We start from the raw sequence: 24,842 nt of genomic DNA on the forward strand, positions 1-24,842 counted from the left end.
GTTCAGCTCAATTCCTCCATCCAAGCAGAATACAGCATATAGGGAGGCTGCTCTCAACTAAATCAGGGATGGGCCCCTACATATTAATTCCCCCACTTCTGATGAATATATTGTTTTAAAACCAGACCTTTGCCTCAAGCTAATGTGCTTTTTGACCCAGCCTGTTTTATATCAAGATTATGAAAGCGCAAAGATTCCCTGAGTAAACAAAGGAAGCAAAAAAAAAAATCCACCCAGTAGAGTAAGAATAAAGTTCAAAACTTTATTCACTTACTTGGTTTGAGTACAACAGTGATTTAGATTATAGTGGCATTGAGATGGTTGGGTGACATTTGCACCATAAAAGTAGAGATGAACAGCAATGATGGCCAACAATCCCTTTTCCAGAGAAGCAGACTTAAATGTACAGACAGGCATTGGTGAGATTTTTTTAACCAAGGCTCCAGGTCATAGCTGTCCCATGACAAAGGGAAAGGAAATAAAAACCACACAGAAACAATCTGAAAAAGGCTACTGTATTGCATTTCTGGAAACAGGTTGGTCAGCAAAAGGGGTGGGTATGAGGAGAGAGGAGACATAAAATTCAAAACCCGACAGTTAAAAACCTATCAAAGGGAAACAAAAAATATATCTCATTCAAGTTATCTTCCTACAAAACAGTGGTAAGGCTCCCTCATTACAAGGGTTGTCAGCAACTTGGACTATTTTGGACCAAATGGTGTCATTAACAATGCAAAATGTTTGCTCTTATGGGGATAAATAATACTTGATAAAGGCTCTCCTCTGCTTTTGACAGCTGAGAAGCAGCCTGACACTTTCCCATCAAATTCCAGGGGATTTAATATCAGGCCCGGACTGTGTCATTTGATTCAACTAGCTGTAGATTAGTTTGGAAAAACAGATTAGGCAAGATGATACACGTTCCTCTTTGAAGAAATAAGTACGTGGGTGAAATCTGTCTCCTTAAAAACCAGTTTTGCTATCAATTGTCAGTACTGTACTTTGCTGCTTACTAAAGTCAGTTGCCAAAGCCCCTCTTGAAATTAATAGGTATGTACTTAACCTACCAAAAATAATGATTGAGCTCATGCTGTGTTACCAACCCCACGCATGTGGGGTTGATAATGGGTAAACATTTTAAAGATGTAATAAACTTAATTGTTTCTCCATAACCGATTATGCACTGGAAACTTCACTGCCCCAGCTCCTGTGCAGGAGCGCAAATCGAGGGCGGATGAGGTGAACCGGGCCAAATGTTCCCCCATGTCGGTGCAGGAAGAGGTGGGGCAACCTGCCATGACTAAAACTCCAGCCTGCAGCCTGGCATGAAACCTCCAGTGCATAAACGGTCCATGACAGAAAACATTTTGTACAAGGAAAGAGTTCTCAAAAACAACCTGAATGGGAAATTGTTTTACTGCGTGTTGGTTCAGTGTTTGGGGTCAAACTATGACCATTTTTCAAAGGCAGACATCAAGGATAGCCCCCAGTTTCTTTGCAGGGATTCTGTGCCTTTAACAACTGCATTTCAGTCACGAGCTGAATTTGTACTGCTTCTCCTTATGGCATCTTCATACCAGGAAAAGCAACACCTGTTTATTTCCCCCTTGGGATGAAGTTTCTGTTGGGAAGAAAATGGCACACTCAAAATAGTAAAGAGAATACTAACTAGAATGTCCACTTCTTTATTTTAGGCTGTAGTTTGGGTCAAAATGTGAGAAAGATGGGACAGGAAACACTGTCCCATTAGAGAAGCACCATTAGTAGTCTCTCTCAAGGAGTACTGTAATATTTTCATTTCACATAGCTAGCCACCACAACAGAGTTCAGAAATTAGCCAAGGGCAGTGTTGAAAGACACACCAGAAGTCCACTAGAGTCTTCCCTGGGTGATTGACTGCATTCCAGATATTGCAGTTGTTCACCTTTGAACAGCACTGTTTGCCAAAATTACAGTTTAGGAATTGGTCATGGAGAAAGTGACTACAGTACCAAAGGGTTCTTTTGGGTCTTCAATGAGGAAAAGGGTCTATAGTTACCAAACATGCAAGGTCAAAGTAGACAAGATACTTGTAGGTCTGTGACCCAATCTTCAGAGCATTTTTATTGCTAAATAGTAGCCTTGGATGGGACAATTTGGAGTGGGTCCACAGTGCATGGGGGTGGGTTTATGGGTAAGTGCTGAATGAGACAGGCCCACAAATTTCTTTGTAACATTTTATCAAAGTGCCTTGGCTAGTCATTTCTATTAGCTAGGGAAGGCTCAACATTCTTCACAACCATCTCAGCACTGAACCTGAAAAGGATAAACTGTAGTGGTGTGTGTGTGTGTGGGGGGGGGAGAGGTACAGTGAGAAGGAAAGATATACCTGGATTGTCCTAAGTCAACTAACTGAGGTGGGGGAGTACACATAGTTAAAAGAGGAGTTAAACCTGGATGATTCCAAGTCAACAATGGTGTGAAAGAATGGAAGGCTATAATAATACTTGATGGCAATCAGCTCCCCACATGGTAGAACCCTATATATATGATATTTTCAAATAGTAACACACCATTTCATATTTCATAACTGCTTAGCTGAAGGGAGTCTGTTCAAAGCATGGGAGACAGAGGTCCTTCAATAGTTTCAAGATATAAGAATATCCTGAAAGAAAAAGGCAAGAGGGAAAGCACCCAGAACTGGCTTTAGGCTAAGGGCTTGGAAATAGTTGGCTGATTTGTCAGCTTGCTATCGGGCTTACTCTTGCTCCAGTAGAAATGCCTGTCCAAAGTTTGCAGCACACGAAGCAAGGAAAGAAGCAAATCACATGGGGAGACAGTGCCGGTGACTGTTGCAGCAACAGCATGTGCAGGAAGAAGGCTTCAGGCAGGCAGTGCATGTATTCCTTTACTTTCCATCCAGTAACTTGTCTTCCAATAGAAATTACCCATTCCTCCAGTGTTCAGGGTGGCTTACTGTAAACCAGGATGACCTCTAGACTGTAAACACAGCTAACTTGGATAAACAATTCAACACAATATCATGACTTAAAGAATTATTGTAATCAGGAAGCAAATACAAATCGGTACTGAATTTTTAAACTCTATGCTTCTTAATGGGGCTGCAATCTATTTTAAGCAGGACGCAAGGCAACTGATAAAGGGTGAACACAGATGACCATTTCCCAACAGATAACTTAAACATTCACCCACACAGGAAACCAGTTTTCTGTATCATGTTGCCAAGTGGTAGACAGAATTTTACCACTTCCCTTTGTGGTGTGGAAACAGAGCAAGATTATCATAATTCCTTGGCTAGATTCTCCACTTTGCCTTGTATTCTACCAGATATTCTATAGTGCCTGATGTGGGGTAAAAGCCTCTTAGTAAATAAACAATCATGCTCTCCAAGGGTGAGAGCTCACCAAGGAGGGGTCTGTTAAGCTGAATGGAATCATCAGCCAGCTGACCGAGTGTGTATAAAGCAAGTTACCTTATGGAAAATGGCTATGCTCAGTTCTTATTTTCAGAGGAAGAGAACAAAACATTCTGCTCCCTGCTGGGTAGTGTCAATACGAAATCTTAATGTTCCATATCTTAAACAGTTCCATCATACCTCAGAATTAAAAGATGAACACCACAGTGGACCCTAGTTAGCAAGAAGCAGTTCAGAATCCTGCAAAAAGCAAGATATTGGTGTCTGAGCTGAAGAGAGCCCAGACAGCCCTTCAAAGATTTCTGCTAGGTGCAGATAACTTAACAAAATATGTGGTAGGAAGCCACTCATGTATCAGTGAACTCAGTTTAATTCAAGGACTGTCTTGGTGCATTCTTTCTACTATTTGCCAGTCAAACCAGTCACTAAGGAAAAGCAGAAGACAACTGTGCTGCAGCGCTGTAGCATTAAAAGAAGGTAAAAATGAAGTCCTCTTTCTTTTAAAAGAATGGGCCAGTAACTGCCTATGGGAATAAAACCCAATCAAACGTAGTTTAACTTGATATATTATACTGTGTTGTCAGTGCATACAAGACAGTGGTTTGATCCGTCCCCCTTAGCAGCAGAGCACAGTAGGAAGTGCCATGTTGTGTAGCATCTCCTCCATCAAATAGCCTAAATGCAATTTTCTATTAGAAACAGTTCTGTTCACAATACCAGTAGAGTTGGCCAACCGATGTATACCAAAAGTGGAGCTGACTCTGCCTGTACCAGCAGCAAACTGAATCCTGATTTAAATGTCTTTTTGCTGTATGGACCATGGCTCAGTCCCATCCAGATCTTCTAATCTTCGTAAAGCAGCACAATGTTTGCAGGCAGGGTGAGAGAGTCACTTCCCACCCCCACTGGCAACATGGACTGACCATACACAAAGCTTCTGTATAAAAATGTCTAGGGCAGTGACTGACAGGGCCATGCCATCGTGATATCCACACTGCAGAAGTAGCATCTTTAGGAGATCTATGCTTGTTTTTGTTACTATGGCTTACCATTAAAATATTGTTGAATCCCTACCTTGGGTCAGATGTAATGTGAAACCATGGTTTAATTAGACTGATTGTCTGAGCCTGTTTCATCACACTAACCATGGCTACCAAGGGTACCTCAAGCCAGGGCATGAATCACGGTTTGTATTAATTATGGTTTTGTGATATGTACAAATGCAGTGTGGGATGTGGAATAGTCTCATATAGTCTAGTCTAATCAGATCTCGGAAGCTTAGTAAGATGGGAGACCATCAAGGAACATTTTGCAGAGGAAAGCAAGGGAAAACCACTTCCACTATATCACCTGCCTTGAAAACCCTATGGAGTTGCCTCATGCTAGCTGCAACATGACGCCACTTCACACACACAACTGCAGTATCCTGATTTGTTTTCTAGCTGAGGTTCCAGGTCCCTGACGGAATCATCTGGCAAGAGTCTCTCGGAAGTGAAACTCATCTTGCCTTTAGCTGGTTCTCACTGGGCCAAGCCTCTCATCCTTGGTATCAAGACTAGCTTGCAACAAACTCTCCTCTCCCCACCCCACTTCCACTCTTAAAGCAAAGCAATGCAACAAGCTCCTTCCATTCGTCTTAAGGGAAAAAGCAATGCCAACATAACCCTGGCTGTCTCGATTGCCTGTGCTCCATACACAAAATGATTTATTCAAGTACCCTATTGTCATTCATGACAATGAGACAATAGAATTGGAGGGGGCGGAGGGAGCTGGATGAAGGGAAAGCTAAATTGCTACTCCTGTGTTTTCTGCAGCTAAGTCCCCCTTTCCCTTTATATCCAACTTATCTAAGTTAATATTCACCGCTATTATTGCTTTCTCTGTTCAGGAAAGGGCATGCAATACTATTCACTTATGTGTTTATTGCATAAGTGGAAACTGCTACAGAGCATATGGGTTCTTCCAGGCGTTATGCCCTGTGTCTATAGAAGTATTTGTGATTGACAGGTAGAAAGTGTTTGTGTGGAGTCAAAAACCTGCCAGGGCATGAGAATCAAAAATGGTGGTGGGAGGGAAACAGTATTTGCTACAAGTGTTCTGTATAAAGGGAATACAGACAGGAGGAGAAGAGTTGGTTTTTATACCCTGCTTTTCACTACCCAAAGCAGTCTCAAAATGGCCTCCCTTTCTCTCCTCACAACAAGCTCCCTGTGAGGTAGGTGGGACTGGGAAAGCTCTGAGAGAACAGTGACTGGCCCAAAGTCACCCAGGTGGCTGCATGTGGAGGAGTGGGGCAACAGGCAACATGAATGGGTTTATTTGGTTGTTGCTGTGTGTGAGTGGTTACAGAAATTAGATATTTTCCTAAGGGTTTTTTCTCCATCAGAGGAAAGGGCTTCCAGCTCCTCATGCAAGCCTCTGAGGACCTGATAGCAGATTGCTGATTTGTGAGCAGCCAAAGCTTCTCAAGAGAATCTTTGCCACCTTTATGTTGCCAACAGCAAATAGAAGCAAGCTGCTGGATGTGCTGAAACTTTGCCATAAGCTGGGTCTGTGGTAGGGAAGTAGAGGAAGGAGTGACAACACAGTCCAGAATTCGATGAGACAGGCCAGGATCCAATAATTGTGTGCTGACCGCTTCCTCCATGGTTTCACGTTATGTTCGAACAGAGAACCTTTCTTTCTCCCCACGACAAACCAACCCCTTTTTGTTTGCTACTCTTGTTAACATCAAACAATTGGCTTAAAGCAGGAACTGTATTAATTAAGGGGGGTGTCAGGAAATGGAAGCGGGAAGGCCTATCAACAACCACAGCAATTTGCTATTGAGATTCCTAGCAGATACGTGTAAGTGCAAGCTGGCAGTTTGTCCTCAAAGAATTAGGCTGGTGTGCAGCAAAGCAGCAAAGTGGAACTGCATCATTGGCCTGTTTTGCTGATGAGCAGAAATAATAGGCAGTTTGAGAACAATGCCAATGGACTGTAATGGCCATGCCCAAAGGATAAATATATTACACAGGATTCCTTCCTTAGTTACTGAATATATTCATTCATTCCTCCCTTGGCAAGACCCTGACTACATCATTGTGGCTTGGTGTCCTATGGGCACTTCCTGGCTCTATCAATATAGTCCCCTTGACCTTTGAAAAGAATGGAAAATAGGGAGGGCAGAGCAGCTCCATATCGGGAATACATGTGTAAAAACTTTATAATGCATGAAAACCACTGCTGGGATCTTGGACACAGACATTTTCATGCCACGGCTCTCTGACAAAGTGGACAGGCCTTTGCAGAATCACAAGTTGTATATAGATGCCTCTCTCAGATCTTCCCTTTTTCTTTTCTTTGCCCCTTGAGTGGTTACTCTCCAACAAGTGTTTGGACTTAAGGTAATAATACATCATCCTATATGTGATTTGCTTTTTTTTTCCTCTCAAAAAGGGACAGAGTGATTCAGAAGAGTTTGGCTTTCTTCTTCATGTCATTCCGTCTCCACAGAGGTAACTTGTCAAATTCTTGTATCGTCATGCCAAATATTTCTTGAAAAACCTCGGGTGCTAAGTGACGCTGAAAGGAAGACAGGACAAGGGGAAGCAAAGAGTTCAAAGATACAATATCATAATCTTAGTTAGCAGGCTAAGTTACTATAGCAATGGAGAACAGGATGGATGATGAAGAAGAAGAGTTGGTTTTTATACCCCGCTTTTCACTACCCAAAGGAGTCTCAAAGCGGCAGACAATCACCTTCCCTTCCTCTCTCCACAACAGACACCCTCTGAGATATGTGAGGCTGAGAGAATTCTAAGAGAACTGTGATTGGCCCAAGGGCATCCAGCTGGCTGCATGTGGAAGAGTGGGGAATCAAACCCGATTCTCCAGATTAAAGGCCGCCACTCTTGAGCAGTACACCACACTGGCTGATGAAACAGTAACAAGGGTGCACAGTTCACAGGTGCCCAAGGGTTTCAGAACATCTTGAATACACATGAAGTTGCCTTATAGAGAGTCAGATAATTTGTCTGTTTAGGCTGGCACTGTTTACCCTTCCTGGAAGAGTCTCACAGGTAGAGAGGTATCACAACATCACCACCAACTTATTATTTTTAATTAGAGATGCCACGAATTGAACCTCAGATGTTTTGCATGAAAAAGCAGATTTTCCACTCCTGACCACAGCCCCTTCCCATACACAAACAAACTCAGACTCTGAATCGGACACAGGGAGGGGTGTCTGTGAGGCATACTGAGTGTACCTCTTTACGAGAAGTCATTTGATCAAATTACTTTTTATATTGTAACACAAAGTATCTGCATTACAGAACTGAAGAGCTGTGCCATTGAAAGTCATGAAGCTGGGGGTTCAGGAAGAGGCCCAAACAATTTGCTTAAATATCAGCAAGGGAAAACAAAAACTAGGGAACTCATAACTTAGTGATCAAGCACATGTCCTGTACACAGAAAGTCTCAGCATCAATTACCAGCATCCAAGTTAAAAGGTAGCAGGATGGAAAGCCTTAGAGCGCTGGCAGTTGGAAGAGACAAAAATGGAATGAATAGACAAATTGTCTAACTCAGCATAAAGCAGCTTCATAATTTGACCAACCTTTTTTCTAGTTTGTCCAGATGGCAGGAAATTTAAGCCAGGCAATAAAGATATTTTAAGAGCCAAAAGCATTCATAATTAAAAAAAATCCAAACCCACACATTTGGCTTGTTCTGGCTGCAAACTTCACTGCTAGTACACTTCAGAAAGAAGTCCAGTGGCAGCTTAAAGATGAATAAAATTTATTCCAGTATGAGCTTTTGTTAGTCACAGCTCATTCCATAAGATGCTGAAATGTTAAGGTGTCACCATACTTCTTTTTAAGTTTGCTGTAACAGACTAACGTGGCACATGGCTTCTGTGCTGAAGATGAGATTTGGGCAATCATGTTGTGTAAAGAGTTTTCTTTTAAAAGGACTTCTTCATAGCCAAAGTATATCCAACTAGTCATTGCTGGCTATTTTAGGGCCAATTTTATATTTGTTTTAAAATCTTCTTAGTAGATCCACCTTCAACTGAGAATTTTAGCTACAATTGCTGTGTCTTCTAGTTCAATAAATGTTGCTTCTTGTATACAGATTTTTAATGCCTAACATTAAAATACACAATGCTTGATTGTAGAATGTCATTTTATGCATTACTGTAAACATACTAAGCCCACTAAAAGATTGCTTTAGTAAAACATTAAATTTAAATGAATCCATCATATATTTTGTGCCAGCCTGTGAACCATTCTCTTCTATAAAACGTGCTTCTGACAGATCTTCTAAAAGAAGTAACTACCACAGCAAAGGTCCTCTTACCTCTAATCGGGTTCTGTCCACTTCTCTTAGAATTTTACTTCGTCCTCTGTTGGTCACCATGAGCATTTCATATGGAAAAATCTGTTCATAATATAGAGAAAGCATTTATTTTAATGTGTATTGTGGCACCCAAAGGCAATTCAGTCCCCAAGCACAAAATGGTCGACAGCTGCAAGGTCACTAAAAGGTTCCTTTAAATATCTGAAACTTCACTAATAGGTTGCTATATCTGGGCTGGAAAATTCCTAGAGATTTAAGGGTGGAGCCACAGTGGGCTAGAATTCCACAGAGTCCAACTTCCAAAGAAGCCATTTTGTCCAGGGGAACTGATCTCTTATTCAGAGATCAGGTGTACTTTGGGGTGATCCCCAGGACCCACCTGGAGTTTGGCAACCCTAAATCTTCCAGTATTTCATCAACTGCTTAAAACAACTCCTGTACAAAGAGAAGAATTACTGGATTCTGTATGTCATTCTGTTGTGACTGAGCTCATTCATTCTTCACATGATAACAAGTATTTTATTAAAGGAATAATCTGAAATTAATTAGGACAGATCTCATCACTTCCATTTTAAAACTATTCTCCTGCCCCACATAATTGATCAGGGTATTGAAAAAATAAACTTCAAGTTGAATTGTTAGGTATGACTAAACTCATCAACCGCAGCCATCTGTAAGAAATTCCCTCTCTTATATACCTCACTAATTTCTTCTAATTCCCTTATACTTATGTTTTGGGGAAACCAGGAGTTATTCCAGAACGTATTAGATGTTGGTGGACACATTACTTTTAAATACTGCTTGGCCAACACTCACCTTCAGTTGACACAAGAGAACTGGATGTGTGTTAGAGTGCACTCTCAATTTCTGAGGGGTTATATCATAGTGAGGCCTAATAGGCCTGGGCAGCATGCTGGATGTACTGACTATGCACCCTAAGACATATCCCAGAATCCTCTTTAATATGCAAAGATTCCTCAGCAAACACATTGAACTAAAAGGTTTCCTTTAAATTCTAAAAAAGTTTGTACTTTTTTTTTGGGGGGGGGTCTTCTGATCTTGCTCAAGTCTTCAAAACCCTACTGAGAAATATCAAGATTGCCTTCCTGCTTTCCCTCCACAACAGAATTACTCAGATGTGTATACATGCACAATTGCAGCTGTATAAGTACCCTGTATTGATAAAAAAAACCAATCCACAATGCTGACTGTGAAAAGAAGCACTGAAATGACAACATTTACGGTACAATGGAGGCATTAATGGGTGTTGGTGTATCTTATGTGGTAAAATAGGGTGATTTTACAGAAACACAGAATCTATCTGAAATATGATGCACTGAAAAAGGAATAGATATGCTTGTAAACAGAATATTGGATATTTTTTTTACCCAATTACAGTTTTAAACCTATTGTAAAAAGCAAAACTATATCCCACAACACAAAGAGTAACAGATTAATGTGGTGCTTTAGATTTAAAGGTAAAGGTATCCCCTGTGCAAGCACCGAGTCATGTCTGACCCTTGGGGTGACGCCCTCTAGCGTTTTCATGGCAGACTCAATATGGGGTGGTTTGCCAGTGCCTTCCCCAGTCATTACCGTTTACCCCCCAGCATGCTGGGTACTCATTTTACCGACCTCGGAAGGATGGAAGGCTGAGTCAACCTTGAGCCGGCTGCTGGGATTGAACTCCCAGCCTCATGGGCAAAGCTTTCAGGCGGCTGCCTTACCACTCTGCGCCACAAGAGGCTCTTGCTTTAGATTTAGGAGATCACATTTTAAAAATGGAATCCCCAACTGTACAGAGAGATTGGCATTTTTCCCTTACTTGTGCTTTTCTTTAAAATGTGCAGATAATAAAATAATGAATTTCAAACATTATTCTAATATCCAACAATCTTCCATCAGTGGATTAACAATTTCCAGTTAAAACATTCTTTTTTTCTGCTGCTATAAGTTTACTCAAGATAATTTCCTTATCTACGCTCTCCTCAAGTTATGTTTTACCTACTGACAGAATGAAATAATTAAATTGAGTGATCTGTAGAAGGGAATTGAATGCTTTCATTACTTAATCACATTTCAAATGTTGTACACTCAAAATAAATCTTTTAAAAACAGCTCTGCTGTTGTAATATTATTTTAATTTTCAAAATCCAATGTGGAGTATATCCAGTAGTTCAGTGGGCTACGTGTGGCTTTTTATCTGTTCATCTGTTTTGACTTACATCCCTTTATGCTGATTACCTTCTGAAGACTATTGTTTACAGCCTAAAAAGGTATCCCCTGTGCAAGCACCAAGTCATGTCTGACCCTTGGGGTGACGCCCTCTAGCGTTTTCATGGCAGACTCAATACGGGGTGGTTTGCCAGTTCCTTCCCCAGTCATTATCGTTTACCCCCCAGCAAGCTGGGTACTCATTTTACCGACCTCGGAAGGATGGAAGGTTGAGTCAACCTTGAGCCGGCTGCTGGGATCGAACTCCCAGCCTCATGGGCAGAGCTTTCAGACTGCTGCCTTACCACTCTGCACCACAAGAGGCTCTTGTTTACAGCCTAGAAGTGCTGAATTGAATAGACCAGCGACATCTGGGCATCCATAGCATTTCTATTTTTTCCTGTGCCTTGGAAGATGGATCAACTGTACATTTATTATCATATGTTCACACATGGAGGGCCAGCTGCAGTTCTTGAGCCCTCATAGGATACCCCAAAATACTGAGCCTATGTCTTTCTCTTTGGGGAGGCACTATGGCTTAGTGGTAGAGCACCCCAGGCGTCTCCAGTAAAAAGGACTAGACAGTAGGTGATGTGAATGACCTCTGCCTGAGACCCAGGAGACCTGCTGCCTGTGTAAGTAGACAATACTGATTTTAAAGGATCAATAAGGCAGATTCATGTGTGTTCATGTTCTTAACATTACTAGTCAAGTCTTTATTATTACGGTACTAGACCAGTAGTCAAATTACAAGGTACATAAAAACATTTGGCATTAACAAGATAAAAGAATCATTGATAACTTAATATTATAAAAGAAAAACATTCCAGCTATAAGAATCATTCTGGTTTTAAAAATTACAAATACCAAAGAAAAATCACTTGTCAAAAATTTGTTTCCAACCCAAATCACTTCATTTCAAATATTTTTCTAGCGAATGTGATTACTTTTCACTGCATTCTTAATTCATTGTACATTAGATAACTAAGCTAATAGATAACTATTCAATGGCCTGCAGATTCAAGCTGTGGCATTGGCTAAGATTCCCTGTTTTGACTATAACGTTAACAAGTAGGCCGCAGTCTTCCCCAAGTTGTCTTCTATAAAATTTTAGAAAACCATTATAAAGGGTCTGCAAATCAATTGAGTGTATGCTAATTGTTACCTTATCTGCTAACCAAGTAAGTGTTTCAGAGGCACTATAAAGAGGATCCAGCCATCAATAAACACACACCATTTAGTTTATTGTAATCAATGATTGAAATAATATAGACTTATATACAGTTTGGAAAAGAAGTTATAATATGACAATATCACAGTTATACAAGTCATTGTAATATATAACTTTAATTACATGCCTTTACGATTTACAGTGCAACATATAATTAAAACATTGTTTTATAACAAAAAAGCCAAGATGAACAAGACTTGGTTAGTAGTTTTGTTATGATTACATATCTCTGTTTTATTAATTTACCCTCTAAAATTGTTCCAGGTACTTAAAAAAATACTTTGGTTGAGTCCAAAACGTGGCAGGGATCTGAAATTATTCATTTCCCATATTTTTAAAGAACAGTCTTTATGTCAAAGAAATTCAGGCCTATAGTTTTTAGTTCAGAGTTTGTTATCATAATATGATTTAACACATCAGCTGAGGAGCAGATTTTTGTGTGTATTTTTAATGAGATCTATATATTTTATTGGCAAAATTCAGATAAGCTAAGACACTAGTTAAATTTTTAAAAGGGTGAGCACACTCTGGATTCAGAGAAACCCACATATGCCAGAAGCCAATGCTTGGTATCTCACCCCCTTCCAGTATTCTCCTAGCAATCTCAGTTGCAGGTGACAGCACTGTCCTTAGAACCTTGTGGGTCTACCAAGCAGTGAGACATAGGGGAGACTTTCAACACAGTGACACAGTCAAGCATTTTGCATCTAACAGATATTATGGAAAGGAAGGAAGGAAAAGATGCAGAGCTGTTGCCTTTAGTAATGTCTCATTCCCCCTTTAATTGGGGTTTCTTCTGGACAGAGTAAGTTAGATAAGGCATGATTTCTCAAGATCTCTTGTTCTGGGAACATACAAGGGTATATAAAAAAACATAAATAGGATGCAAATGATGCTCTTACAGTGCAAAATGTATGGCCAGTGTTGTCACCTATGACAAAATGGATCGCTGTTTAGAAAGACTAATTGCACAGCATCCATAACCCCTTTCGCCTTCACATATTATTGCAGTATAGGAGTAGAGATTATTGATCACTTTTTAAGCAATTGGATAAGATGATCCTGAGGCACAACCTTCTATTGCACTGTTGCTGAACATTATTAGATAATGGTGAATATTTCCATTCCCATGTGATTTGCACTGCCTTATTTTCTTGTACACTCAGTGAGCTGGCTCCATAGATTTTCTTCAGGTAGCAGTGAACGTTTCTCTACAGGAGCAAGGCTCCTCACTTGGCATGTGGGTCGCTGGAACCATCCCAATGTAAACCAAGAGGAGCTCCTCCCCATGTGCTCTGATTACTCTGAGTGTTTCCTCTACTAGCTGATGACCTCTCTTTTCAACATCTCCACCCCCACTTCAATTGCCTTTTTGTTATTTGGTAACAGAATGATCCTCATGCTCTATAACTGATGCTGCTGCCATATTGCCACTGGATGTGACAGGTAAGGCATTATGCAATGACCAGAATTGTGACTCTGACTGTCAGATTGCTTGGAGCTGCTCAGAAAGATTGACCACTAAGTGGCTAGGTGTAAATATTTTAAATAACAAGGTCACAATGTGCACTATCATCACACCTACAAGATGTGTTGGCAGTTCTGGTCTTCAGTATGACAAAGACAAAGGAGGTACAACCACCATATAGAGCAAGATACATAAGGAACAATGACTTTTTAAAAAGCAAAAGTACACATATATACACAGTCTTGTAATGATAAGCTGACATAATTTCAGATCCCTGTCTTGAAGGAAAATGAATAATGCTTTCACTTGCCTTTGGTTCCAACATGTTAGGCATAGATACTCCTCTGTCCATTCGCATTCCAGGGACATGATCATCCGGGAGGGACTGTATTGGATACAGGTAGACATCAGACACACAGGTTACATGCACACATACACACGCAAACATGCACATAGACAGGGTAAAGTCATTCCTAGGGAATATAGACATGATTTTTCCCCTCAAACGCCCCCAATATTTAGACCTTTCCATCAGCCAATAGAATAGTATTAAAATCTGCTATGCAACACGTTACTGAAATGACTCAGAGAACCCTTCAAACCTCAGATTGTCCCCTATTTTATTATTTATTATTATATTTATATACCGCCCTCCCCGAGGGCTCAGGGCAGTTTACAGAAAACAGGAAGAGATACAATTAACATATGGTAACAGATAACAGTAATAACAATATAATAATAATAACTTAACAAGCCTATTTATAGGCTTCATGGCGGGGGAGGGGTAATCGGTTTTTCTTGGAGTCTACCAAACCAATCCCAATAAAATTTACTAGCAAGCTGTGAGGCAGTGTCCATCTAGTACAGCAGCCTGTTTCCAACCACAGCCAGCTACACTGCTTCTGGGAAGTTTACAAGCAAGGCATGAAGGCAATAGGCATTTCCTGCATCAGAGTCTCACATGCCAGGGCCCAGAACTATGGGCAATACTAACCTTCAGAAATGGATTGTCGTTTCAGGCCTGTCTATTCTTTCTAGCTACACTGTGTGCTGAGATTCATTTTTTATTCTTTGTTTAAAAAAAAACAAAACGTGTTTTTGCTGAAGATGGCTGTAAACATTCACTGTGCATAGCTCCACCGCAATTTTTTTTTCCTGCTAAGATGCTTTACCTGCTCAAATGATAAATAAAATGGTAAACGCCTGCTACTCTAATTAGGACCTATAAATGCTTTCCTTGTCAAATAGCGTAACAAGTAACAGACTCATAATTGTCTTCCGATTAACATTTTAAACAGAAATATTCATATCGTACTGTGATTAACTTCTGCCAGCTCAAGCAATTAGAGTTAGGACTGCTAGGAAGACACATCTCTTATTGGCTAGCACACACATACAAAAAGGGGGGGAGTCAGAGGCTCATATGTGGGAAGTACAAGGGGGAATGCATTTTCAAAACACGAGGGATATGTTTGGATCTTTCATTGGGTTGGAACCAGAGAAACTGAGGGAACTCCTACCCTCAGATGCTAAGAGGAAATTGATACAGCATTTTTCTCTGTTAAGTCTTTAGGAAAGTTTACCAACTAAGTCACAACTGATTTGTACAAAGCATTGTACTAGTTGTGCCCTTTCCATGGCAATACAAGTTTGTGCCACTTATTAGGAGTTAAACAGGAGATAAATTTATTAATAAACTCTTCCCTGTAGCAGGAATTCAGATGAGTAACACAGTGGCTGGATTTTTGATGGAATTGCTTAAATTCTCCGTTACTTGATAGAAGAAAATCCGTACTGTACCTGGAAATCTGAAAAACAACATGGGGGAGGGGAAAAACTCATCAGGAAGCAGGATGATGAACAATATGGATTCTATTCCCAAGTCCTTTCTGGTAGGCTAACACACCCAAGTTTCATAAGCAATAAACTGTTCAGACTGTTCCAAATTCACCCTTGCCAGCATACTCTGCAAGAGGAACCACAGCCATAGCAGCAACAGAAGAAAAATGTGAGGACCAGGGAAAATACACTGACACTCTTTGCATCTGCTTTGTGTGTTGTTATATCTTTATCGTTTTTATAAATTGATAACCAATATTTAAAAATAAATATACAGTTCTCATTTATATTACGCTGTCTTTACTGAAGGTCTTGATGTATAAAATAATCTGATTTACCAGTGAGGAAGGATGATGAATTAATCTTTTCAGCTGTCAAATATTACTGGAAGAACAGAATATAAGAACCCAAGCAAGCAAAAGGATAATCCAAAATAGCACAGAGATAGAAATCCTTACCTCGAGCAGCGCTGCTCACATCTCCATAACTGTTATACTGACCAAAGTCTGTAGACACTGGCTATAACAAGAAAAAATGGATAGATGTGTTAACCACACTGTTAGTTGCAGCACCACATAGCTGAGGAAACTGGCAGCAGTAGACAAGCAAGGAAGACCTTGGCTAGGGGAACTCAGAAAGATTATGTGGTATTGTGGGGTGTTCCCCAAACAACAGGCATATGATTTAATCAAGACATGAAAGGGAAATGAGGCCCCCCACCTCCACCCCAAAATACACAAGTACAGGAATGGCTGAGAGTCAGAATACAAGTTTCTCCAATAAAAGTTGTCAAATTGTCAACTAATTTATTATTAAAACATTTACAACAAGGAAGTGAGATTGCATGTGTGTTGCAGAGATGGAAGCTTGTCAGGAATGGGGGGAAATCCTCTCGGACCATCCCTGAGCAAATGGAAGTGAAAGCTAAACATCAACTTTATGGCTTCTATTCCCACCAGAGTTTCCACTGACTGAAGTTCATGGAAGCTTTAAGTCCCTAAACACAGCATAAACAAGGCTGAAACTGCTTTAATAGAAGGGCTAGCTAGCTAGCTAGCTAGCTTTCATTCATTCATTCATTCATTCATTCATTCATTCATTCATTCATTCATTCATTCACTCATTCACTCATTGACTTCTGTACTGCTTCCTTATGACTAATTGCCTCAGGATGGTTTACAACAATAGCTTAGCAACAATCACATAAAAACCCCAAGATGTATAATTATCATTAGAAGCAATGGTAAAACATTAAAATTGTATAATGATTAAAAGTAGGTGGTTACTATCCCCATAGGGCAAGGAAGGATGAGGGAGGCACGGATCAGATGTTTTCTCAGTATGTTCACTGGCCTCAACCATAAGCTTGGCAGAAATAATTATTTACTCATTAAAGGGAAAGAATCCAAAGGCATAAAAGAAAAGGCTGGTTGCAAGTACTCTTTAAATTGAAAGATATTCTCCCCTGCCATCACTGACAAATCTGAATGAGGCTTTATGGCTAGGGCTGCCAACCTCCAGGTGGTGGCTGGCACTCTCCCACTATTATAACTGTTCTTAGGTGACAGAGGTCAGTTCACCTGGAGAAAATGGCTGTTCTGGAAGGTGGACTCCAGGACATTATACTCCATTTAAATCCCTCCCCTCCCCAAACCTTTCTCTCCTCAGGTTCTGCCCCCAAAATCTCCAGGTTCTTTCTCAACCAGGAACTGGCACCCTATTTATAGCTTTTCCTAAACTTGTGCACTGTTGTATAGGACAAAGGGAAGGTTTCAGGTACATGACTCTTTATTACGGTCATAGATCAGGTACATGTATCGTCGTCCTAATTTTCAGGCAATCCTATGTGGAGATCCAGTGGAATCCATAAAGAAATAAATAGCAGGTCAAGTAGGTCTTTGGAGAGGCATTTTCTTCTCATATGCACACTCTCTCACACTCACACACATACACACACACACACACCATTTGCTTTCTGAGAGTAGCTGGCTGCTTACCCGATGAAGTCCATTTCTTCCATAGCCAGGGAGGGAAGATGTTTTAGAGGCAGTAGCATGTGAGGCTGAATTGGAAGAAGAAAGAAACTTCTATTATGCTACTGAACACAAGGTAAGATCAAAACTGAAACATCTAAGGAGGCATCTAAAAATCTGAGGTTGTTGCTAAACAGCATGTTAAAATTACAGCAAGAATAATGGGACGGTTTTAAGTAGTAATACAACAAAGGAAAAAGAACTTATCCCCTGGCTTATAATAATAGACACTTTATTTATTTATCTATTTATTTACCTACCAGCCAGCACTCACGGGAGTAGCATCTTGTGGCGGTTTACAATAAAACAGCAAAATTACAACATAAAAGCCCCTAATCCCCCGTACAACAAGCAGACAGTTCATGTCATGATCTGAGTGTCTGGCCTCCTCAAAAAACCCTTAATACTCAGCATCGGTCAGCCCCTGTGCCTATGGTGGTATACAAAAATGCTGGGAGCCAGGAGCATGGTCTAAGAAAGTGGAGTGGGATCCGCAGAGGCAACTCCAATTCCCTGTCCCAGCCTCAATCAAATGCCTGGAGGAAAAGATCCATCTTACAGGTACTGTGGAATTCTTCCAGGGCCCTCAGCTCTGCTGGGAGCTCATTCCACCAGGTTGGGGCCTGGGACAACCAGCAAATTCATACCAGGAGAACGAAGAGTCCTGCAGGGGGGCATTGTCAGATAAGTGGTCCCTCAGATAGGTAGGGCCTAAGCTGTGCATAGCTTTGAAGGTCAAAACCAATGCCTTGAACCTGTTTCAGAACCAAAGTGGTAACCAGTGCAGTTGCAGCATTACTGTCAAGCGCAGACAAAACTCACAAACAAACTTCTATAGAAAGAAAGCTTTAATTGGAAGTAGATCTGAACACTCTAACATTCAAAGTCAAGACTGTTCGATATCAGAAGAGCAGGCAGTTATCAATACAATTCTCCCACCAAAACCCAAGCGTTCCCAAGGGAGGGGGCTACCCTCTCACCCAGGTGCCATCCCAGGCTTCCTGCCAAGGTGTTGAAGTTAGCACAGCCTTGGTCAGGCCGGTGCCCTGGGCTAGCAGATAAGATGTTTACAGGAACACCGGCAACAATGTTTCACAGCAGGGAGACTATGCAGTGTGAAAATGCAGAGATCAAAGAAGGGGGGGAAATCAAAGGAAAACTACAGGTATGAGCATTCTGGTTACATGGGAACGTTTTAGCAAAGACACAGCACACCAAGATGGAGTCTCTCAGGTTCACTGGAACTCAAGCATGGCAGAGAGCAGGGACTGATCCTGATATTTACCTGCTGGATATGGGCCCTCCAAGAATGACCTGGTGAGGACCCTCACAACTGCATTTTGCACCAGCTATAATTTCCAGATCAAAGACAAGGGCAGGCCTGTGTAGAGCAAGTTACAGAAGTCTAATCTGAAGTGACCATTGCATGGATCACTGTGGCTAAATGTTCTGAAGACAGGTAGGGTGCTAGTAGCTGAGCAGATGGAAAAACACTGTTTGAACGACTTTTGTGATCTGAGCCTCCATTGATAGGGAGACATCAAAAATCACCCCCAAGTTCCTGGTGGCTGGCACAGGTGTCAGTTGCATCCCATCCAGGCTGGGGAGGTACGCTTCCTGATCCTGTCCCTTCTGCCCAACCACAGGGGTTGAGTTTCAAACTCAATATAAATTAAAATACAAAAATAAATAAATAATAAATAAATTGATTTTTGGTTATTGAAAGATCTTTAGTTTAAAACACTTTAAGGTCACATTTCACAATATGTAGTGGGTAATACTTGAAAATTGAGAGCCCTTATGGTATAGAAGTTAGAGTGTTAGACTGAAACTCAGGGTCTAATCCCCAGTCTGTCACAGAATCTTGCTGGGTGACCTTGGGCCATTTATTCTTCACTTAACCTACCTCACAGGATTGTTGTAAGAGTGGAAGAGAAAAATGTAAGCTGCTCTGTCCCCACTGGAGACAAAGGCAGATTATAAATGAAGTAAATAAATACATGTTTGCCATTTGCATAAGCACTTGCAAGGCATGGTGGCTAACCACCATGTATTTGTATCATTCATGTAGATTAAATTATGCATATTCTGCACAATGTGCAGAACTAAAAACTAATCACAAAGGAGCTGTCATGTTTGTTACAATACCCAAAAGGAGTCTTGTATCTCTCACTAAATTTATTGTGACCCAAAGTTTCATCAAATATATGAAACCTGTCCTCAGTGGCAAATATTTAATACAATGGCACAGGGTAAAAAGGAATTTTACATAGAAAATATCTTCCTCACAAATATACAAATATATACATAAGGAAGAGAATGACGAGTCATATTTGTGTGGAGATAGGTATGAATCACATTTTTGTGATTTGGTCCACGATTCGCGGTTAAACCACAATACAATGGTTCATGAACTGAAATGATTTGTATTAGTTTCAGAGCCATTTAAACTCCTACTTTCTGCTCCGCAACCTTTTTTGGGGGGAGCAGAAAGCAGTGGCTTAAATGGCCCTGAGCATTTTAACCAAATGGCTGAGTGCCTGGGAGCAAAAGGCAGGGATTTAAATGGTTCAAAGCTCTTCACAAACCACTACAAACTGCATTAAAATTTGTGACGTTCATTATGACTCTTCAGTTAGCAAACATTGCTTTGCAAACCACAAAGTGGCTAAAATTCTTGACAAAATTTAGTTTGTGAGCCAGTTTGTGTTTATCGCTGTATTTGTGTGTCTGTGCGGCTTTAGCAGGAGTCATTGCCAGTCTCATGAATTGTCATCCAGAATTTTTAGCCACTGACATAAAGCTTAAAGAGCTTTCAAAGTGAAGGATTTAAAAGTGTCTGGAATGCTGAACCACTATGGCTGATATCTATAGTCCATACAGAGCCTCTGCAACTGGGAGCAAAGTTCACAAAAGAGGCTTGTGAATGCAGCTGAACACAATCTTTGTGGTACTTCCCGTTCTGTTTCCTGTATTTGTGTTACCACTGCTGTGGAAAACTTGAACACACTTTTTAAGTCAAAAATTCAGTTACTATTGTTGTCATGAACCTCACACTGAGTGCACTGCAGACACAACATACATTTAGAGCTCTGGAAAGGGCACCAAGGACATACATTACAATTAGATAAATGCAGCATGAGAGAGAGGCACACACCAGCAGAGATTTCTCTGTAAATAAACATTTAAGCAGTAATTTTAACACTGCCTCTTTTGCCCGTAAGGACCTGCCTGTGGAGACAGACATTCTTTTTCTATGATCCAGCACTTTGGAATGTGCTGCCCTGTTCCCCAAGGCAATTCTTACTTCCTCTCCCAATGTGGGAAAGGCTAAAAGGCTATGAGAAGCATAAATATCAACAAGGTATATGTCGCTTTCTAATAATGACTTAATGACATAACTACTGGCCTTTCAGAAGTACCAATATTGCTAAGACCAGTAATCCATGTTTTAGATGTTACTTAATATATACATATAAGCAATAATCCAATTCAGTTGTTTGTTATACAATCTGCAACTCAATAGGATTTTCTAAATTTATTTTTCTCCCAAAAGAGATTATTTTTTTAGGGTTTTAGGGTGTAATCTGCAGTAGACATTAGGCTTTATGCTGATATTCCTATAAAAATTGCATACAACAAAACATTGCATCCAGGCGGGATATTCACATAAATGTTTTCAGCTAAATCTAAGAGAAATCCAGTGTTACCAGATGTGTACAATAAAATTGACTTTATTCACTGGCAGTCTTCAAGTACAGGTTGGATACACACTTTTTTTGATGCTTTAGGATGCTTTGGGCTGATCCTGCGTTGAGCAGGGGGTTGGGCTAGATGGCCTGTATGGCCCCTTCCAACTCTATGATTCATATATTTCAACAAGTAATCCTGTGAGCTCTGAAAACTGCAACAGAAAATAACATTTCTAGCACAATCAGTGTCTGAAAGTGAATTCTGACTCATGAAACTTTATACCCAGAAAAATGTGCTTATAGCTGCAGTTTCTTCACCTGTGCACTCACACAGTCCACAACAGCGATTCCCAATATGGTTCCTGTGGGTGCCATGACATCTGATGGCATCTCTCCTGGAGTGATTTTAGAAAGTGGGTGGGGGCTTTAGAAAGGCTCCTTATCAGCAGAGCTTCTGACTGGTTACTAGAGATCTGACTAGCTGTGCAGATTAAAATAATGTTGTTTTGGTGGCAGCTGCCATGACAGGTTTTATTATCTCATGCCTCTTTCCCAATGTATTTTAAAAATTACCCCTCTTGTCCATTACTCTTGGGCTACTTCTGCATGAGAGTGTTGTTCTACCACTACCAATGGCTATTTTCTGACTGTGGACAAGTCAGAATTCAAAAGATGCCCACAGGCTCACAAAGATTGGAGGAACTCCTGCTCCACAGACTGGGAATCTTACAAATACAGTCATCATGTGCACATTATAATATTCATTTACTACACAACCACATCCTCATTTGGTTTGTTTAGCAAACAAAATTCTCTCCAGCATTCTCCAGGTTTGCTTAAGAGATTCTGAGAATTTACTGAAGAAAAAAAAAAGCTAGAGATGAAATTATAATTTGTATAACTGTAAAGTGTCCAATTTGTGCACCGGTCCTTTTGAGCCTGTGGCCATCTCTTGAATACTGATAGGGTGGTGTGCACAGTCAGGAAACAGCCAGTCTCCTAGGCTTGGACTGGTTTGAACCTTTCACAGAATCACAGAATCATAGAGTTGGAAGAATCATACAGAATCATAGAGTTGGTAAGATGATGGGAAAACTGCTGTACATGATTCCTGGTAACATCATTTGCACTACATGCTTTCTACTGCCAGCAATTGAACAACAAGTCAACTAGACAAAAACTTGCCTTTATTTTAAGCAGCTCAAATAATTATTTCCCACACATCATCCATGGACATTTTGCAACCTTGACACTTACCTGAATTAACTGGTGATTCATGACGACTGGTGGAAAGTGATAACCTTTCTTTTTCCATCTCTTCTTTTAATATCAATTGGCCCAGACCTGAGTTGAGCTGTATATTGCAATGGAAAACCATATGTAAGCTTATGGAAAATAAATCATGTATCGTTCACATTGATACATATGCGGATTTACATCAAAATACTAGCTACCTTCATCAGTTGTTCTTCCTGTAGTTGCCGACGCCTCTGAAGTTCCTCAAGATCTTCATCTCTGCCGGTTGATCTGCGTCTCATGTCAGAACCTACTTCCATAGCACAAAAGAAGCCTCTTGAAAAAGGAACATGAGGATTGCCAACTAGTACAATTACAGCCTTAAGACTACTTGCTACTCCCTGCCAGTGCTGGAAGGGCTCATGGGAATTGTAGTCCATGGACATCTGGAGAGCCACAGTTTGATCACCCCTCATTTAGAAGAACACAACTGTTTAGGATCGCACTGTTAACACCTATGTGGCACCAATTTCAGAATCACATTAATTAAACTTTAGTGTGAAATAGTGTGAAATAATGATTTAATTCAGTTTACTTTTGATGAATATAGCATGATACACGCATTGGGCTTAAACAAAATCCTGTATATGATCAAAAGAAGTACAACACAGAAGATGATATAAATAGCTTAGAATAAAAACTGAACCGACTTAACCACTTAGTTATTTATGATAGGTTTATCTCAGCAAGAACCCTAGAAATATCATTTTCTATAATGTTGTTTCCTTACATGATATAGTGAAATGGCAAAACAACAAACAACCAGAACAGAAAAACAAGAACCAAAAACTGAAAGAAGTCAGGCTTCACTGCAGTATTCAAGGAATGAGGTTGTCAACATTTAATGAAGTTGGCAAGGTTAGAATAATCAACTACTTGATCTGAACATATTCTTTTTGTAAAGTCCAAATTCTATTGATGCAGTCCTCACAATATTCATGGCCATGATCTAGGGAGACATGAATGTATGGAAACCCAGATTTTTCTCATTTTTCCCCTCAGAAGATATTCCATACAACCACAGAATCCCTACTTAAATCCTCCTGAATTCCAGAAGTATTGATGGTGTGTGTGGGGGAGAAATACATTTTGAAGACAAATTTTTTAACAATATCTTCTTTATATTAAAAAAATTATATCATCCCCACTTCTTTGTGAATTCTCAGAAGTTTAAGGTGATGTGTGTGGCTTCTGAGAGGAGTTTATAAGAGAAATTGGGCCATGCATGCCTCTAGAATGAAGACTTTGGTGATTGAAAATCTCATGTTTCAACTTTATGAACGCTAGAATTTAACATCTTGCCATTAAACATCTACTTAGTACAGCACTCTTAAGAGTAATAAAGGAGCAAGAATGGACAAGTTCTTTGTCCTTGTATCAATTATTTTCAAGCTTTAATAAGCAATGTGAGGGTGTTGTTTTTTGTTTTGCTCACATCATTTGTTATTCCATACCTACAGCCGCAAGTGAGGGAGGACCTGGCCAGTATTCTGTCTCAATCTTTGGAATCTCGTTGGGTGCTGGAGCGTGGGCTGCTGGGAACGTGGAGGACTTGATGATATCATCAGAGGACTTGTTCTGGGCTGCCAAAGCAGCTGCATCTAGATGGCAATCAGGGGAACTTGACTTATCAGATTAAGTTCCTATTTCATAGTCTACATCAGTGCTATGGTTCATTTCTAAATCAAGTTCAACTACAATTCATAAAGTTAGCACTATATACACGCTTTCTTCCTCATGCTGTCATTCAACAAGAGATAAAACTTTCCCCTTCAATACCTTGGGTCATAATTTAAGCCCCCAACCCCATTTCCAAATCAAAATATTAGGCTTCCTGCTAGGTATAAATGTAATATTAAAAATAGTTATACTGATATTTTCTCCTAAGGGAAGAGCCTGGCTTCCATCCACCTCTGCAATGTAAACGCAGACATAAATACTATTATTCAATGGATGGTTCATTCATCAAGTTCTTCCTTTTTCTCATACTTCAACTAGGCTGTTGACCTTTTAAATAGCACTATATGTATGTTTATTGATTATTCAATTATAGTAATATTTTACCTTATTTTTAAAACAATTAAAATGCTGCAGTTACTTTAGAGAAGGAAGCTGGATTTATATCAACATAACCACAAGCAAGTCAGACCTTGGTACAGTCAATTTCTTGCAGAACTGGGTTTCTGTTAGCTTGGCCCAGGAGATAAAATTCTTTGTTTCAACAACAGTATATTTCCAGAGCAGCCCTACAGCTCAAATGTTTTGTCTGTTTGCAGATTGAGAATAGTCAGAAAGAGATTTACACAGA

At 40.2% G+C, this 24,842-nt stretch overlaps 1 protein-coding gene across 28 annotated transcripts in view; it reads right to left on the reverse strand.

Annotated features, from left to right (window-relative positions):
* Nucleotides 1-249: 249 nt before the first annotated feature.
* Nucleotides 250-24,842, reverse strand: part of ABLIM1 (actin binding LIM protein 1) — a 233,755-nt gene continuing 209,162 nt past the window's right edge. For 10 of the 28 annotated variants that reach the window (XM_077349856.1, XM_077349853.1, XM_077349850.1 and 7 more), the window contains 6 exons: nucleotides 23,989-24,135; nucleotides 22,693-22,787; nucleotides 22,496-22,592; nucleotides 17,511-17,575; nucleotides 15,972-16,032; nucleotides 14,019-15,482 (listed from right to left, as the gene is read on the reverse strand). In XM_077349856.1, the coding sequence (XP_077205971.1) occupies nucleotides 15,445-15,482; nucleotides 15,972-16,032; nucleotides 17,511-17,575; nucleotides 22,496-22,592; nucleotides 22,693-22,787; nucleotides 23,989-24,135 (503 nt within the window). In that variant the 3' untranslated portion in view covers nucleotides 14,019-15,444. Of the gene's footprint in view, nucleotides 6,983-8,761; nucleotides 8,843-13,984; nucleotides 15,483-15,971; nucleotides 16,033-17,510; nucleotides 17,576-22,495; nucleotides 22,593-22,692; nucleotides 22,788-23,988; nucleotides 24,136-24,842 lie in introns of those variants that run through there. The other 18 variants (XM_077349842.1, XM_077349851.1, XM_077349847.1 and 15 more) reach the window with 8 other exon arrangements.

The sequence above is a fragment of the Paroedura picta genome, chromosome 8, assembly GCF_049243985.1.
Source record: "Paroedura picta isolate Pp20150507F chromosome 8, Ppicta_v3.0, whole genome shotgun sequence".
NCBI lineage: Eukaryota > Metazoa > Chordata > Lepidosauria > Squamata > Gekkonidae > Paroedura > Paroedura picta.